Here is a 15,753-nt window from a genome sequence, read left to right as displayed (position 1 = left end):
TTTCTTAAAAAAGTTTTGATAAAATTATTATTGAAAAAATTTTAATTAAATTTTATTCAATAGAACAGTTTTTTCAAATTTCTTTTTATATGAACTTTTTTTTAAATGTTACTTTAAAAAAATCAAATCATTAAAACAATAAAAGAAGAAGACGTACAAAATGTAGGCAAAAAGATTTATTTGTATGGCAAATTTTATTTTGTTAAAATTGCATTTTATGCAAAATTATGACAATATTTTGTTAAAAATTTTTAATTCCAATATTTTTATAGAAAAATTTTTTTATATAAATTTTGTAAAAATTGTATTTTATAGAAAATTATGTCAAAATTAACGAAATTTATAATAAAATTCAAGAATTTATTTTAAATATTTTTTTTTGTATAATTTAATATTATTAATTTGTTGAATTTGTTTGTCCAGCTGAAACCAATAGGCTTTGATTTTGCTTGTATTTAGAATAGAAAGCAAAATGAAACCCTTTTAAAAAAGTTAAAGCATATGTACATATTTTTTATTTTTAGAAATTATTTCACCTTTTTGTAAAATTTTCTGCAATTTCTTCTTTTGAACAGAGAATTGAGTCAACATTTTATTTCAAAGAAAATTTCCGTCATAAGTGTTTTTAAGAAAATTTTCTAAAAATATTTATCAAAGTTTTTTTAAAAATAATAATATAATAATAATTTTCATACATAAAAATAAAATTAAAAAAAGAAAATAGTGTCACAACTTTGTAAAAACTTCTGTTGAAATCGTGTTTTTTAGAAAATTTTATATTTTATGTACATATTGGGTTGCCCAAAAAGTAATTGCGGATTTTTTAAAAGAAAGTAAATGCATTTTTAATAAAACTTAGAATGAACTTTAATCAAATATGCTTTTTTACACTTTTTTTCTAAGGCAAGCTAAAAGTAACAGCTGATAACTGACAGAAAAAAGAATGCAATTACAGAGTCACAAACTGTGGAAAAATTTGTCAACGCCGACTATATGAAAAATCCGCAATTACTTTTTGGGCAACCCAATATTTATAAAAATTCGATTTTTATAAAAAAAAACATGTTTTAAAGGCGACCTTACCATTTTAAGTTTTTAATTCCCTTTACCTATGCCAACAATAATGTCCAGTCTGCTGCCAAAGGGCCCATAACCAGATTCCTTTCAATTTGGCTTGAGTCTCTTAAAAAGAGAACAACAATGTGTAACACAAATCACAAACTGAAATGGTCGAAAAAATCATTCAAAATGGAAAACCAATTTCCACAAGAATACCTGAATCCAAAAATCCCCAACACGAACATTTGGAAATTTTTATTTAAATTCAATGTAAATTTTCCATTGCTTACTATAAAAATTAAGGTTTTCAGTATTTTTCCCCCCAATTACGTGTCATTTTTAATCTATTCTGCCGGATGTTCAATAGACATAAGAATAGAAGGATTAATAGGTACTTACTTGATTTGGGTTTTGTTACATTTCGTCCTTCCCCATTCATATCCATTTCCATATCAGTGTCGAAGCCATAGCTTCGAAAGCATTCGTCGGCATAGCTTTGCATTTCACCAAAATGGGCAACTTTTGCTGATGTCTGTTTTCTTAAACTTCTTGCGTCCTGTTCTTTATGTAGTGACGATGTGGTTTTGATATCGTTTTCAGAATCTTTCTATTTTGTTTTTGTTTTTTTTTAATGTGTTTTTCGAGTATTTCGTTCTTAAATACACACACACACACAGCTTCAATAAAAACGTGGTTTTTATACTGAAATCACTGAATGGCTCGACTGACACACAAAATAATGCAATCACCAATCACTTCGCCTCAACTTACTTCGCATTTGGCACCCAACCCTCGCAAAGGTATTTAACAATGGCTATGTCGACGACGTTGATGATGACGATGAACAGCGACTTTTTTGGTGTTTGTACGAATGCCGACGTTTACACTTTTCAAAGGAATGAATGAACAACAACAATAACAAGAATAACGCAAAATGTAAGAATAAGTGAATGTGCACTATGTTGGTTTGTTTGTGGCTATGATGCCGATAATGTTGCTTCCACACTCAATCACACACACACGCACGTAGAAACTATTCACTCTTGTGGCAACCGATGGTCCGTTCGTATGTCCGGATTTTTATTGTAAGTAACTGCGAACACGAACGTTCAGATACAATTACGGCAAAAAGAAGTGGGCACAACAACTATATATACATATGACATAAACACTCACACAAACCTATGTATGTGGGAAGTTCAGAAGGTTGGCTTAATTTGTAAAAATGTATAAAAAAATACTTTGTGCTTTGTTTTTGTGCGTAGTTGTTTTTTAGTTAATACAAAAAGTTTGTTTTGTTCCAGAAACCTTTTCTTCGATTTCTTTTTTAATTTTACAATTAATTACAGATTTCACTCCAAACTGGATATTGTCTTAAAATTTTTATTAATTTTCAAAATATTTAATATGGTGATAGGAAAGCAAGCAAAGAAGTCTCTCTTTTTACTGAACCTTTGTGTCAACTGTTCGGAATATACTAAACTCATATCTACTTATGCGCTTGCTATTAAATTGCAGATGGCAAGAGCGAGAGCAGCAGTGAGAGTGGTAGAGAGCGGTACCATCATTGGGTCAAACAGTGTTGCTACTTTTAAGTTGTTATTCCCCACAAATGGGGAATAAACACGCCGTTGCAAGAAGAAACAGACATTTTTTTAATTATTTAATTTTACTCACAAAACTTCAGATTTAAGATGGAAAGTGGAGTCAAATATCGAAACTTGTTTGTATTTATACCCTACGCCACTACTGTGATACAGGGCGTTATAACTTAGAGAATTTGTTTGTAACACCCAGTGAATCAGAATCACTTACTGATTCGATTTAGGTATGACCACCTGTCTGTTGTCTGTCCGTTTGTCTGTCTGTCCATATTAATTTGTGTACAATGTACAAAGGTCGCAATTTTCTTCCGATCTTCTTCAAAGTTTGCACATTTTTTTATTGTCCTTGGGACGAGGCCTATTGAAATTGACAAAAATCGGTTCATTTGGATAAAGTTTGTATATTTCATTTGGCAACCGAATCTCACGCAATTTCGCATTTAGGTTTCTCTTATGGGTTTTGACATTAACTGTGAATTTGATACAAATCGGATCAGATTCAGATATAGCTCCCATATACTAAGACGTATATGTATATCCCGTTTTTCACTTCTAGAGCCTTTGCAAGCGCATTTGTCATAGAGCTGGCAAAGTATCGATGACACAATCGATACTACAGACATTTAAATTCTTGACTGAATATCGACTGATATTTTTCCTGATGGATACTATTGCAAAAGTAATTTTTTTGAAAAATTATACAAAAATAAGCAATCCAAGACTGATTGTATACTTTAAGATACTGATTGTATCCTTTATAGAGGGCGCAATTTTCATCCGATTAGACTAACATTTTGTGCAATAATTTCTCTCATGACTTCTAACTGACTTTATTAACCTTGGTTTTATTTGGTCTGTACATTGATATTGCTTCTTTATATATCGATCTTCTGATTTTTATACCCTCCACCATGGGATGGGTGTATACTAATTTCGTCATTCTGTTTGTAACACCTCGAAATATGCGTCTGAGACCCCATAAAGTATATATATTCTTGATCTTCATCCGTCCGTCCGTCTGTCTGTCGAAAGCACAAATACTTTTTATTAGTGCAGGTCGGTTGGGATTGTAAATGGGCCATGTCGGTCCATGTTTCGATATAGGTGTCATATAAACCGATCTTGGGTTTTACTTCTTGACCCTCTAGGCGGCGCAATTCTCATCTGATTTGGCTGAAATTTGCACGAGGTGTTTTGTTATGACTTCCAACAACTGCGCCGAGTGTGGTTGAAATCGGTCTACAACAACAACAACAAATCGACCGTTTTTGCTTCTGGAGCCCCAACAAAGCGCAATTCTTGTCCGAATGGGCTGAAATATTACACAATGACTTCTACAATGTTCAGCATTCAATTCATTTATGGTCCGAATCGGACTTAAACTTGATATAGCTCCAATAACATAACAGTTTTTATTCATTATTCTTTGTTTGCCCAAAAAGAGATACCGCGCAGAGAACTCGCCAAATGCGATCCATAGGTGGCGGGTATATAAGATTCGGCCCGGCCGAACTTAGCACGCTCTTTCTTGTTTTTTTTTTTATTTCTATATCTTTTGCTTTTTCCAAGGCTTCTAAATTTTAATACCCACAAACATAGACACTTCCCATCTTCGATAGATTTTCATTTTGTTATTCAAGTAAAATGGCAAAGTGTGCTTACACTTTCATTATCCGGGAGATAATGGGGGATAATTACAGATAATCGAAGCAATGAGAAAATTTAAAAAAATAAAAAAAATTTATTCAGACAATTAGAGAGTTTTTGGTGAAGTACCATGCTATGAAAATGGTACATTTATGTCACTTGGCTAACAGTATAAAAAAAACCTTTATTTGCATTTACATGTTAGATGTACTCCACTCTCATGGGGATTTTGGGATTGGGAAGGTGATTTGCGGGATAAGGGGTGGTATTAACCTCCAGAGAATTGGTCTCGAAAATGGGTATCAATTTCGTACTCTTCTCACAAATACCTTTTATTTGAGCCTCATATTGCCATGGTCAAGAAATATGTCCCATTAAATGGTATTTTGGGGGTAGGGTGGCCCCCAAAACACTTGACTCTATATTTGAATATCAGATTAGTTTTCCACTCTAAAATACCTTTCATTTGAGTCCCATATTGTCGTGATTGGTCTATAAATGTATTTGGGGGGTTTTGGGGTGTGGGGCGGCACTCGTAGTTACCTCATCCAAAATTTGGATACCAAATTTTTCTAAATTTCCAAATTTTGTCTAAATCGCACCACCCATCTCTGAAATTTAGGGTGTCTGAAAATTAGGGTAAGGGGGAGGGTCCGTCCCCTCATCAGATATCAAACAATTTAGAACCCCATTTTCATCACGGAATCATTGTGCACCATCTGTTTCAAGAAAATCTGTTTTTGAGTCTATACGTAACAGACAAACAAACACAAATTGATTTTATATATAAGAAAGATGTTGCCGTGTATGGCCTTTGCTGCACTTAATCTGATTTTGAGATTTTTATAAATTCCTAACATTATTTAACCTCTCATTGGCAATACTGGTTACGATGCGACAAACCGGTAAGAGAGAACCAACACATTTGAGATGCAATGTTTTTATTGAACCCCAAAAAAGAAAACATCTTTGAAATTTATGCTCCTCTATCACCCAAATACATGAGTATATGCTTATGTATGTATGCAGACATCAAATGAAGACACAAGTTTCATTCAACAAAACAACAACAAACCAATTTACATAAAATAAATTCAATAAAACCGGGGTTTCTTTTAAAGATTAGAACATCTGTTCAGTGAGAGCCACTATTTCTCTCAAAAAATGAGAGCCAAGATGTCATCTAGTTTGAATCTTTTTGTTCAAACATCATTTTTAATGCGTTGTTTTTTTTTCGGAGGAAACATAAAATATAACAAACAAAGCAGCAGCAGCACTTAAATCAATACATATCAACATACATCCTCACATATTTTTGCATATGGTGTTTATCTTTTATTTAAATTGCTGGAATATTCCAATAATGGCTCCCAATCAATTGATTTGGGGTGTTCCACAACCCTCTTTTATCTATGTTATTAAACAAAAAGTGCATTGAGTGTAAACAATTTAAAATTCACTATACAAATAATACACTTATTTATGTAAATATGTCACTCAATCAACAGCATAGGAATGGTAAGTGATATGCATATCAAATACGTGAACAGAGCACAAAGTAAACAAAAACATTGGGTGGCAAAACTCACCCTCTTACTAAAACTTTCATAGTGGTGGTGAGACAACCGTTATGTGAAGAGATAACCTCTATGTGTACATACATATATGAAGAGAAATAACGACAAGCAAGCTAAAAGCATTGAGAGAGATAAAAGAATAAAACGGTGTTGCCATCTGGATATTTTTGAAACAAATAAAACGGATTGGTACTCCAATGGAATATTTCTTGGTCAAATTTGATATGACAAATAAAACCATGTAAACCCTGGCCCTTGATCCCTTGTGCAATAAATGGTCATAAAATAATAAGAAAATGATGTTATTTGTTGTAAAAACGTAGTGTTTTAGGAAATAAAATTTTTAAAAAGCAATTTTTAATAATTTTTTAAAAAAATTAAAAAACACAATATGCCTTCACATGTTCTTGTCTTATGACATGTCAAATTTTGCTAAAGTTGCACACATAATGTGATACGAATGGAACACATGAAAATCACTTTTCAAAACAGCACTGTTACTTTTTTATTAGAGCGGTTCTTTATTCCTTCTGACAAAAACATAGAGAAATCAGCTGCTTTTGTTTTCAGTTGAATGAAACCAATACTAAATTAAATTGTTTTAACAACTTTATGATTTAAACAGCTTTCTCACCACTTGAACAATTTTTAGTCATAAAAAATCAGCCTTTGCTCGCATTTCTAGGTTATGTCATACAATAACATACTAGTGTGACAGCAAAAATGATGAATCGTGTATAAATTGGCAATTTTGACACACATATTGAAATTCCAATGATAAGTAAAAAGTGGCATGTCATAAGACAAAAACATATAGTGTGACCATGGCGAAACAATTTAAGGTGGTCTAATTTGTACAACAACCACAAATCATATGGAGCAATCCACCATCTTGTCATCATGCTGATCGACGTATTGCCAACACACACAAAGAAATTTGTGTGCGTGTTTGTATACGTGTGTACATGAGCAGAGAATATGCGAGAAAAAGATAACATCAAAGGGAATTAAAATAAAAAATACCTGACATCTTAATACCGTCAAAGATGGCCGGCTGTTAACAGCAATTCGCGTGAGACCACTTTTTTAAATCCGCCTTGTAGTGTGATAAAACCTTAAGTCACTATGCTACTACAACAAAAAAATCATTTCTTAATATTTTATGACCATTTAGCGAAGAATAGTGAATTTTAATGTCTATGATATTAGTATAGAATCCATCAATTGCAACAAGACATAAGAAGGGTTTCCAGAAATCTCACTCTTAAAACTTTGAGAAATATGTTAGATTTTTTTTCAAAAAGAAATTGCCGACATTCGACATGCCAATTTTCCTCCAAAGCATGACCCTATACAACGGGAAAAAATTTGTAACAAGTTTCATTCGTCTACGTTAAACCAAACCAAATTTCGTTAGGATTCCTCTTTTCTAACTCGAGCTAGAATTTTTTAAAGACATCTCTATACTTGGGTATTTTTCAACCCATTAGTCGTTAATGGGTTAATTCGGCTGGACCGTATCTCATATGCCATGGATCGAAACTAAAAGAGCATAATGGGAGGTCAACACCAGTAATTCCATGGATTATATTATATATTTGAGTTCGAATAGCTTCCTGAAGGGCCTTAAGAATTCAAATTAGAGAAGTTTATATAGGAGCTATGACACGTTATGGATCTATTCAAATTATTGCCCACCATAGCAGAAATCATGGCTCAAAATTTTAATGGAAAAAGAATTGAGCCCTCTAGAGGCCCAAATAGAAAAATGGGAGATTGTTATATGTGAAAACTATGTCGGATTATGGACCGATTCAGATCATATTTGATCATAGATGATAGAAGTCATATATAAAACGATAGTGCAAAAAGTCTATTTATGGTGGTCACTCATAGCAGTGGTGATAAACCTTCCCGCTTAAAGAGCACTGTGCCACTCTTTTCCTCATCTTTATGCCATGGGACCCACAGCTTGTACGGCTATTCCTTAGCATATGGCTTATCATGTCTCCAAGGACCAGGGGCCGAATTGCCGCATAAGTGATCGAGTGTGCTTTCGTATCAAATGAAATTCCAACATGTGTTTAATGGGTGTTATACCACTTGTAAATAAATTTTGAATTATAATGCTTTGAATAAATAATGCTCGATTTAAACATTCGCTTTCCTTAATTTCAAAAGTTTCAATACAATAAACAGATACATAATTCACAATAGAGCGATTTCGAACGATTTTACTCGTTCAACGTATTTATAACAAGTAAAAGCGTGCTAAGTTCGGCCGGGCCGAATCTTATATACCCTCCACCATGGATCGCATTTGTCGAGTTCTTTTCCCGGCATCTCTTCTTAGGCAAAAAAGGATATAAGAAAAGAGTTGCTCTGCTATTAAAACGATATCAAGATATGGTCCGGTTCGGACCACAATTAAATTATATGTTGGAGACCTGTGTAAAATTTCAGCCAATTCGTATAAGAATTGCGCCCATTGGGGCTCACGAAGTAAAATAGAGAGAACGATTTATATGAGATCTGTATCGGGCTATAGACCGATCCAGACCATAATAAACACGTTTGTTGATGGTCATGAGAGGATCCGTCGTACAAAATTTCAGGCATATCGGATAATAACTGCGACCTCTAGGAGTCAAGAAGTCAAGATCCCAGATCGGTTTATATGGCAGCTATATCAGGTTATGAACCGATTTGAACCTTATTTGACACAGTTGTTGAAAGTAAAAATAAAATACGTCATGCAAAATTTCAGCCAAATCGGATAGGAATTGCGCCCTCTAGAAGCTCAAGAAGTCAAATCCCCAGATCTGTTTATATGACAGCTATATCAGGTTATGAACCGATTTGAACCATACTTGGCACAGTTGTTGGATATAATAACAAAACATGTTGTGCAAAATTTCATTTCAATCGGATAAGAATTGCGCACTCTAGAGGCTCAAGAAGTCAAGACCCAAGATCGGTTTATATGGCAGCTATATCATGTTATGGACCGATTTGAACCATACTTGGCACAGTTGTTGGATATCATAACAAAACACGTCATGCAAAATTTCATTCTGATCGGATAAGAATTGTGCACTCTAGAGGCTCAAGAAGTCAAAACCCCAGATCGGTTTATATGGCAGCTATATCAGGTTATCAACCGATTTTAAACATACTTAGCACAGTTGTTGGATATCATAACAAAACACGTCGTGCAAAATTTCATCCCAATCGGATAGGAATTGCGCACTCTAGAGGCTCAAGAAGTCAAGACCCAAGATCGGTTTATATGGCAGCTATATCAGGTTATGGACCGATTTGAACCATACTTGGCACAGTCGTTGGATATCATAACAAAACACGTCGTGCGAAATTCCATTTCAATCGGATAAGAATTGCGCCCTCTAGAGGCTCAAGAAGTCAAGACCCAAGATCGGTTTATATGGCAGCTATATCAGGTTATAGACCGATTTCAACCATACTTGGCACAGTTGTTGGATATCATAAAAAAACACGCCGTACAAAATTTCATTCTGATCGGATAAGAATTACGCACTCTAGAGGCTCAAGAAGTCAAGACCCCAGATCGGTTTATATGGCAGCTATATCAGGTTATGAACCGATTTTAAACATACTTAGCACAGTTGTTGGGCATCATAACAAAACACGTCGTGCAAAATTTCATCCCAATCGGATAGGAATTGCGCCCTCTAGAGGCTCAAGAAGTCAAGACCCAAGATCGGTTTATATGGCAGCTATATCAGGTTATGAACCGATTTCAACCATACTTGGCACAGTTGTTGGATATCATAAAAAAACACGCCGTACAAAATTTCATTCGAATCGGATAAGAATTGCGCACTCTAGAGGCTCAAGAACTCAAGACCCAAGATCGGTTTATATGGCAGCTATATCAAAACATGGACCGATATGGCCCATTTACAATACCAACCGACCTACACTAATAAGAAGTATTTGTGCAAAATTTCAAGCGGCTAGCTTTACTCCTTCGGAAGTTAGCGTGCTTTCGACAGACAGACGGACGGACGGACGGACGGACGGACGGACAGACGGACGGACATGGCTAGATCGACATAAAATGTCACGACGATCAAGAATATATATACTTTATGGGGTCTCAGACGAATATTTCGAGTAGTTACAAACAGAATGACGAAATTAGTATACCCCCCATCTTATGGTGGAGGGTATAAAAACTTTGACATAAAAATGTATATACAAGTCACATAGCATCCATTAGATACAAGATGAAATTTCATTCGATATGAAAGTGCACTCGCTCACGTATCTGGCAATTCGGCCCCTGGTCTAGGTATTTGATCGGATTGTCGGTCTCCACATTGTTAAAAACCCTCTACATTTCAATACAACGAAACGATTTCTTTCACTCTCAAGTATGCTTGGAAAGATTTTCCATGGGAAATAGAACATTAATTAAATACGCTCCATCATGTAAAGAGCACGTAGTCACATATTTTCTAACCAGCAGTTGTTACAGTTTTGAGTTAAAGTGAAATAAGTGATTACCAGTGACGATTTCATTAACATAAGAATAATATCCATATATAACAAAGCGAATCCCACATTTGTATGAATACTCAGAAATGGGTAACTCTCAAGCACGACATTAACAAATGTTTCTCCACACTAAATAATGCCGTATTTACATTGACTGCTTTAGTGGTGCCATCTGCACACAAAAGCATACTATACGGCAACTATTTTACGTTCAGGCAAGCATAGATAAAGAATTTTAACTTCGCACATAGACTGGTTGATGGCGCTTGTGAATATAGATAAATAAGTATTATCCAAAAACATGCCGCAAGCAGAATTCTGCTCTCAATTTTGAGAGCACAAACATTTCCGTTTTTTCAATTATCTTTGGACATTTGTAACTGTTTCCCACACCTAATAATGCCGTATTTACATTGACTGCTATAGTGGTGCCATCTGCGCACAAAAGCATACTATACGGCAACTATGTTACGTTCAGATAAGCAACACTGTAGAGAAGAAACACATTTGAAACGAAACGGAGGTTTCAGGATGAAACGTTCGAATTTTTCAATAAAAAGAAAATATCAGACTGAAAGATAATTAAAATAAAAAAATATGAATATTAAAATTTTATGACAAAACTTTTAAATATATTTCTATGAAAAAAATATGGAAATTCATAAAAAAATTTTATGTTTCATAGTATGACTCTTCAAATTCAAATTCAAAAAAATAGTTTTACACATGCATATATATATTTTTTTTATTTAAAAAAGTAAAAGTTTTTAAACATCAAATTTCAAAATTTTTTCAATAAAAATAAAATGAGTTTTTTTTTTTCAAATCATATATTTTGTCCTTATTTTCTATAATGAATTTAACTACAGCAGAATTTATTTTTTTTTACTGTGCTGAGTTAAAATTATGCCCTCTTCTAACCATAAGAGCGTTGCATCCCTCCTTTGCATTGAGCTATTTTTTTAACATCAATGAATCAAAGGAATTTTTATGACACTTCGCCTTTTTAACAACCATGAATAGGAATTTTAACATTTGCTGATAATTGTCCGATATACACATTAGATTTCGGCCAGATTAAAATTGAAACAACCTCTTGACAGGTAACTACCTTTAAGATGTGATCGATACTCTGATGATTATTAGCCACCTGAGGTATGAACACGACCATATCTTATCAATACTTTATGGTTAGGTAGCACGCATGTATTTTGAAGTATAAATAATAAGGTGGTTTAATTTATTTGAACAAATTTCGTTTTGCTTTTAAATACAAGTCACTGTTCAATATTGGTCTTTTTGGCAGCTAAATATAGGCCGATCTGAACCATATAGGACACGGATGTCGAAAATCCTAACATAATTCACTGTGTCAAATGTCAGCAAAAACGGATAATAAATGCACCTTTTATTGGGCCTAACATCGAGAGATCGGTCTATATGGCAGCTATATCCAAATCTGGACCGATCTGGGCCAAAATGACGAATGGCCTAACACAACTCACTGTCTCAAATTTCATCAAAATCGGATAATAGATGTGGCTTTTATGGGCGTATGACCCTAAATCGGCGTTTCGGTCTATATAGGGGCTATATCAAGATATAGTGCGATATATCTCATCTTCGAAATTAACCTGCCTATGAACAAAAAGAGAATCTGTGCAAAGTTTCAGTTCAATATCTCCATTTTTAAAGAGAGTAGCGTGATTTCAACAGACAGACGGACGGACAGATAAGTCTAGATCGTCTTAGATTTTTATGACGATCAAGTATATATAAACCTTATAGGGTCGAAAATTAATATTTCGATGTGTTGCAAACGGAATGACAAAATGAATATAACCCCATCCTTCGGTGGTGGGCAAATTGCAAATTTTGCCCATAAACATTCCACTAAGGAACAGGGGCAAACTTCTTACATATCAATGAGTGCAGTCCGATTCAAGTTTAAACTCAATGATAGGGGTACTCTTTTTTATAGGCGAGTCCGAACGGCGCGCCGCAGTGCGACACCTCTTTGGAGAGAAGTTTTACATGGCATAGTACCTCACAAATGTTGCCAGCAATAGGAGGGGAAAACCACGGCTGAAAATTTTTATCTGATGGTCTCGCCAGGATTTGAACCCAGGCGTTCAGCGTCATAGGTATAACAAAATAAAATAAAACAAGTAAAAGCGTGCTAAGTTCGGCCGGGTCAAATCTTATATACCCTCCACCATGGATCGCATTTGTCGTTATTTTCCTGGCTCTTTTTAGGCCAGCAAAGGCAAAAAGAAAATAATTGCCATGATATTGGAGCTTAAGTTATGGTTTGATTCGGAACATAATCGAATTGAATTTTGGATAGCATAGTAGAAAACATTGTATGAAATTTCAGCCAATTCAAATAGGAATTGCGTCTTTTATGGGCTCAAGAAGTGACATAAAGGTTTCGGTTATATGGGAGCTGTATCAGGCTATTGACCGCCTCAGATCATATTTGACACGTATGTTAAAGGTCATGGAAGAAGCCATTGTACATAATTTTAGGTTATGGACCAATTGGAACCATATTTAGCACAGTTGTTGGAAGTCACAGCAAAACACCTCACGCAAAATTTCAGCCAAAGCGAATAAGAATTCCGCCCTCTAGTAGCTCAAGAAGTCACGACTCAAGATCGGTTTGTATGGCAGCTATATCAGGTTATGCATCGATTTAAACCATACTTGCCCCAGTAGTTGGAAGTCATAACGAAACACGTCATGCAAAATTGCAGTCAAATCGGATAATAATTGCCCCCTCTGGAGGCTCAGGAAGTCAAGACCCCAGATCGATTTATATGACAGCTATATCAGGTAATGGACGGATTTCAACCATACATAGCACAGCTGTTGATATTCATAACAAAACAGCTCATGCAAAATTTCAGCCAAATCGGATTAGAATTGCGCCCTCTAGTGGCTCAAGAAGTCAAGAACCAAGATCGGTTTATATGGCAGCTATATCAAAACATGGACCGATATGGCCCATATACAATCCCAATCGACCTACACCAATAAGGAGTATTTGTGCAAAATTTCAAGCGGCTAGCTTTACTCCTTCAAAAGTTTGTATGCTTTCGACAGACAGACGGACGGACATGGCTAGATCGACTTAAAATGTCATGAGGATCAAGAATATATATTCTTTATGGGGTCGTGGATGAATATTTCGAGTAGTTACAAACAGAATGATGAAATTAGTATACCCCCAGCCTTTGGTGGAGGGTATAATGAAATACATTAAATAAATATAGCGCATTCTCTACAGCGCGTTCTCTACAGGCGGAAAATTTTTTATTTATGAACCCAAAATATTTATTCGAGAGATCTTCCTGATCTAAACCATATTTGACACTGCGTTTTAGGGATTATATATAAAACACTGTACCAAGTTTTAAATGTGCCTTTTATAGGCTCTTAAGCTAACATTAGACCATACAGTTATAGACAAATATAGGCCGATCTAAACTATAGTCGGCACGGATTTTGAGGAGACTGGCACTGCGCACTTTCAATAAAATTGGGTGAAATATTACCCTTTTTGGTGCCTTAAATCGGGAGAACGGTATAAATTGTCAGTCTAATGCTATCTTGTTTCATATGCCATTTTCGGTTTTTTTGAGCTAGGATGAGTTTTTGGGATAGCATGTGTAGGGCATGTGATAGCATGTGTAGGGCATGCGGGGAAGATGATGAGACGTTTGAGCATTTCCTTTGTCATTGCCCTCTTTCGCGTCCACCAAATACCGATACTTAGGTGGAGACACAATATCAGATGAACCAATTTAGGTGAGTGATATTGAAAACATTTGAGGATTTTGTAAGAGAACGGAATTCCTAACTTTAAATTTTCTTTTTAGAGGTTATTTTTTCAGTTTTTAGAGCGCAGAACAAGCCGATTACTGGATCAGGTGTATGTCCATAGTGGCATGGGGCGGATTAATATCTACACCCTCTTTTCAACCTAACCTAACCTAACCGACTAAAAACACTACATGACATGGGACAACACAGAATGACGCTCGCTTTCAAGAGTCAAAGTTGACAATTTTTAACTTTTCCGCGTTGCTTTTGTGGAAAAGTTAGATTTTTGCAACGCCGCGTTCATTCTGTTTGGCCTTAAGATATTCCTCTCAGAAAACCCTAGAAAATTTCAAGTTTTTTTATAATGTTTTCAAGTATTATGGCAAACATGCCCTATTTCAACGCATACTGCAAATTTCAAATGCGTTATTCTGAAAATCAAAAAAGTGGCTTATGGCACAAGATAGCATTACATCAACGATATGGTGACATCCGTTTTCTGTATTGGCTCTCATACAACTCACTGTTCCAAACCTAATCGAGTCTTTTATAAGATTAAAAAGACAAATTGGAAGATCGTTCTATATGGCAGCTATATTCAAATATGTCCGATCTCCGGACCAACAGAACTCAATGTTCCAAATTTCCAAATAATAACCAAATAAAGTCCGATATGGCAAATTCTCGACACGGATGTCAAAAGGCCTAGCACAATTTTCACTCAAAATCGAGTGATTAATGCGGCCTCTAGGGGCTTAAGAAGTCCAATCAGGAGATCAGTTGAAAGGGTCGCTGATCGATACTTTGAGGTGTTACTAAGGGAATATATCTTATGGCAGTTTATACATCTTATGGCGTATGATTGATATTATTAAATTGTCTTTTCAACAATCATACGCTCCAAAGCAAAACATAATTTCTGTTGACCCACCTAAATAGTTTAACAAATAATCGTAAAAGAAAGAAAAATCTTATATTCAAAAATAAAACACCCATGAATGTCTAAGCAAAAAACGAGAACAGGTGTTCACTTCTTATCTCTTTCAAAAATAGGCAATAAAGAAAAAATGCAATGAAGCAAACACCTGGTGCTACGCAGAGATATGAAGAAAAAAACAATAAATTGTATCATAAAATTCAATGAATTATGAATGAATCATTCAACAACTTAAATTGGTGAAATTTTAAGCTTTAAAACCTATCTTAAAAGCCAAAGAGACATTTTATAATTGTTTGTAACCGGGCTTGTTATGGAGAATATCAAGTAATATAAACCCACCAAGATTTTAAGGTGTTTGCTCTGGTTTTTTTAGCCAAGTGCAAATTATAAGCTTTCATGTGTCTAACATTATTAAAGAAGTAAGGATGTTGATTGGCTTAATCACTAGGTCATAGATGGGAAAAGCTCCCCCATTAACCTTTGATCCGTTTTGACTTCTTAAGCCACTGGAAACGTTGGCATGTGTAGTAGACTTATGACTTCCAAAAATGCAAATTTGCCC

The 15,753-nt window shown here is 34.9% G+C and overlaps 1 protein-coding gene across 1 annotated transcript in view; it reads right to left on the bottom strand.

Annotated features, from left to right (window-relative positions):
- The window catches only part of LOC106090545 (AMP deaminase 2), a 70,009-nt gene extending 67,492 nt beyond the window's left edge, over positions 1–2,517 (bottom strand). Inside the window, exon 1 of the mRNA XM_013256772.2 lies at positions 1,459–2,517. Coding sequence (XP_013112226.1) covers positions 1,459–1,561 — 103 coding nt within the window. The 5' untranslated portion in view covers positions 1,562–2,517. The remainder of the gene's footprint in view (positions 1–1,458) is intronic.
- Positions 2,518–15,753: the final 13,236 nt, after the last annotated feature.

This window comes from Stomoxys calcitrans, chromosome 4 (genome assembly GCF_963082655.1).
Source record: "Stomoxys calcitrans chromosome 4, idStoCalc2.1, whole genome shotgun sequence".
NCBI lineage: Eukaryota > Metazoa > Arthropoda > Insecta > Diptera > Muscidae > Stomoxys > Stomoxys calcitrans.
This window is presented reverse-complemented; position numbering and strand designations above follow the sequence as displayed.